The sequence below is a fragment of the Saccostrea cucullata genome, unplaced genomic scaffold (assembly GCF_032062105.1).
Source record: "Saccostrea cucullata isolate Sc308-1 unplaced genomic scaffold, CSIRO_AGI_Scuc_v1 ctg247, whole genome shotgun sequence".
Taxonomy (NCBI): domain Eukaryota; kingdom Metazoa; phylum Mollusca; class Bivalvia; order Ostreida; family Ostreidae; genus Saccostrea; species Saccostrea cuccullata.
In genome coordinates this window covers 29,065-32,967 of record NW_026934500.1, presented here as the reverse complement: position 1 = coordinate 32,967, position 3,903 = coordinate 29,065, and the positions used below count along the sequence as shown (strand labels likewise).

Genomic DNA, 3,903 nt, shown 5'->3' with positions numbered 1-3,903 from the left:
TGATTGTAACAGAACATAAATTCCTTACGAAAAACAAACTCCATGGCCCTTTACATCTAAGTTTAAGAATCTGGTGTGGGGCTAAGTTCGTCAAAAAATTCTAAAAAAAAAAAACACAAAATATTCGCTCCACAAAAATACCCTACTGTACATTATAAGAGAGATTTTTTCCTATTGTACACACGATGAATAAGTGTAATAAATATACTTTGTGAAAAAAAAGATATCCAATAAGATCTGGGATTGAATATCGGAGTTGGTGGGATTCCTGTCCACAAGTACCTGTGACTCTAACATTATTAATAAAAAAAATATAACCTCTCAGTGATATTAATTTATTTCAGATTCAAAATAAAAAGAGATTTATATACAAAATGTAATTGATATGTAATTGAAAAGTAATGTGTCATTACTGACATTTTTTAAAGTAATGCATTACATTACAATTACTTGTTTTTGAAAGATGGATCCATTATACATCACACCACATTACTTTGAAAAAAAAATTATTACAATGCATTACCATTAGATATTGCCATTACTCTGAGTCTTGAAAGCATGCTATTAAGAATTAATATTTGTTTATATTAATATGAATATATCATGAAACTTTTTTATCAACAAATAAGCTCTCAACTATTAATTGATAAAGAAACATTTCATTTATTCTAGCTTTTTAATTTTATTTTTATATAGCCATTTTAGACTATATTCCTCTCCTTTAGAAGAAGAGCTATATATAAAAATAGTAGAGCATATGTATAACCCAATATAAACATGACGTAGTACGGAGTAAATGTTCTTACATTTCATTTTTTCTTTGGTACATTTCTTCTTTTTGGTCCATTTGGTCGATAGTTTTGCTTCCCACGAGGAGTTTTTTGGGCTTGTAGTTTCCCAGGCTTTGAAGCAGTTCTCAACATATTTATGATATTTTCATTTTTGGTGAGTCTTATTGCTGTTTCGCCAACGGAGTTTTTTATTTCAATACTAGCATTAGCTCTGATCAAGCATGCCACGACGTCTTCAAAGCCTCCCCTGACCGCTTTATGTAATGGTGTATCGCCCTCTTTATTGTTCTTGTTTAAGCATTTGGTATGCCTCAATAGACATTGAACAACATGTAAGTGGCCACTTCCTGAAGCAATGTGTATCGGGGTATTTTCATTTTTGTCGCATTTATCAATCATACCTAAACCGTTTTGATCTGAAATCAAATATTCAACGATACTCAAGTATCCATATTTGGAGGCTAAATATACAGCAGATTCCTTTTCTTTTGTAATAACTTTACTAATTTCGGCTTTCCATTCTAAAAGTTCCTTTACTATTTCTTCATTTCCTTTAAGTATTGCTATCGTGAGGGGGTAGTTTCCATTGGATATCTTTGCTTTATTATTTAACAAAATTCTGACAACTTTTATGTGATTTTCCAGGCAACCTAAATACAACGGGGATTGATTTGATTTATTCAATTTGTTAACATCAGCTGCATTTTCACACAGGAGCTCAACCACGGACGAAAAACCATTTTTAGCGGCTACATGTAAAGGTGTTTGCTTTTCTTTTTTATCACATTGGTTTACATCTGCCTTATATTGCAGTAACAGTTTTACTGTTTCGTGGTGACCGTGTAAAGATGCAACATATAAAGGTGGATTTGAGGCATCATTTTTCAGAGATGCACCGTTTTCGAGAAGAATTTTAACAAATTCAACTAATCCTAGTTCAGACACTAGACGAAGAAGTGATTTTCCCTCTACATATTCATTGACATCTGCTCCATGTTTAGTAAGGAATTCTGCACAATTAATCTGTTTATTTTCGATGGCAACTGAAAGAGGTGATCCATATTTTGCCGAACCTCTGTTTACTAAATGACACGAAAAGACTAGTTTCATGATCTCAAAATTGTTATTTATTACTGATGCTAAAAGAGGGGTTACTCTTGTGTTATCCTCAAGTTCTTTATTAGCATTATTTTCTATGAGAAGCTGTACAATGTTGAAATCATTGTTCTCTATTGCTAATAAAAGTGGAGTTTTTTCGTTATTGTCAAGTTTGTTTACATTTGCTCCATTTGTTACCAGAAGGGAAACAATTTTAAATTCACACTGTTGACAAGCGATATGAAGGGGTGTTTTTCCCTCAAGATCCATTGGATTCATTGACGGATTGTTCTCCAAAAGGACTCGCACAGTTGATAAATTTCCATTCATCACTGCTATGTGAAGAGGTGTGTGTTTTTCTAAATTTGAAGAGTCTATTTCTGCTCCCTTTTTCAAAAGAGACTGAACAATTTCAACTTCATTTAGCATCGAAGCAATTGAAAGAGGTGTATTTGACGATCTATTGTTCACATTTACGCCAGCATCATTCAGCATTAAAACTTCGGCAACTCTTTTATGTTTTCTTTTAATTGCAATTAGTAATGGTGAATCGCCATTTTTATCGCATTCGTCAATATCAGCACCCTTTTTTATTAGTATTTCCACAGCATTGATATGGCCGTTTTCGGAAGCAACAAACAACGGCGACTTATTATCTTTATCACATATGTTTATGTCAACTCCTGCGTCAATTAAGACTTTCATAATATTTGCATATCCTTTGATTGAAGCCTCAAATAAAGGTGTAATACTACTGCAATCACGCTTGTTGATATTAGCTTTCATTTTTATTAAATGATTTACAATTTCTTCATGACCTCTACTACAAGCCACGTGAAGAGGATTTTTTTCTTCAAAATCACATTCATTTACATCAGCATTTTCAAAAAGGTGAAGAATTTCTAAATGTCCTTCAGATGCTGCTGCGTGAAGAGGAGTCATTCCCTTTTCACATCTCCTATTTACCTCTGCATTCTTCTTCAACAAAGATCTAACAGCACTTGAATGCCCGTTTTGTGCGGATAAGTAAAGAGGGGTATTATTTGTTGAATCGACCTTATCAACTTCAGATGATTTACTAAGAAGATATATAACAACATTGGTATGACCATTCTCAGCCGCCAAATGCAATGCACATTTTCCGTCACGGTCAACATGGTTTATTTCTGTACTGTGTTCGAATAGAAATTGAACAAGTTCTAAATCACCTTCATATGATGCAGCAAGTAAAGGCGACACAGAATTTTCATCACTTTGATTAACAGATGCTCCAGATTTAATCAAGATTTTCACCATATCGAATGTCCCATGAAAGCACGCTTCCACTAAAGGAAGAAGAGGCCCTCTAGTATTCAAACAACTTGGTTTGAAGTTGGAATCGATTGAATCAAACACATATTTGAACATTTCCATGTTTCTACTGTATATTGCAATTATGATACTGCGTGAACATTGTAATTTATAATGGTCAAATATGCTATATGAATTTCTATACATTTGATTTACTCTAGTTTGAATGTGTTTAATCAAATGCACAAGTCCACAAAGTATGACAAAATCAATAAGTATAAATTTTTTACTTATATCTAAAAATGCAGCTGTTTGTCTGTTATGTTTAATGTTTATAAAATCTTTTCTGCTAAGATGGATTTTAAGAAAATTCTGTTCCAGTGTCTGAAAATCAAGCAATGTTCTTTTAAACTCGCTCATAAAGTTTTCATCCCTGAAGGACTTGTTTTCAAACAATTCGTATCGTTTATTTTTATATATTTCGACCTGGAATCGTTGAGCTAAATCTTTGTTTTTTTCAAAAGGTAAAGTTATGTTTCTATATGACTTAATATTTAGAGTTGGTACCAAGTTAACTTCAACAAATGTTTTGATGTAGTCCAGTGGCATGTAGTTAAGAAAAAAGTCAGGGTCCTTTTCAAATAGAGAATGTTCAAGTGCTGCTTGAAATTCCACATTAATAAATGATACCCCATTGTCTTTAAATGAAAGAAAAGTATCTGCC

At 32.7% G+C, this 3,903-nt stretch overlaps 1 protein-coding gene across 1 annotated transcript; it reads right to left on the bottom strand.

Annotated features, from left to right (window-relative positions):
* Positions 1–756: 756 nt before the first annotated feature.
* LOC134240849 (serine/threonine-protein phosphatase 6 regulatory ankyrin repeat subunit B-like) lies at positions 757–3,302 on the bottom strand. The gene has a single exon (XM_062722921.1). It carries the CDS (start codon positions 3,300–3,302, stop codon positions 810–812), a length of 2,493 nt encoding a protein of 830 aa, XP_062578905.1. The 3' UTR covers positions 757–809.
* Positions 3,303–3,903: the final 601 nt, after the last annotated feature.

Bases quoted from the DNA above. Each gene is read 5' to 3' on its own strand.
- LOC134240849 (XM_062722921.1), bottom strand. From the start codon at position 3,302: ATGGAAATGTTCAAATATGTGTTTGATTCAATCGATTCCAACTTCAAA.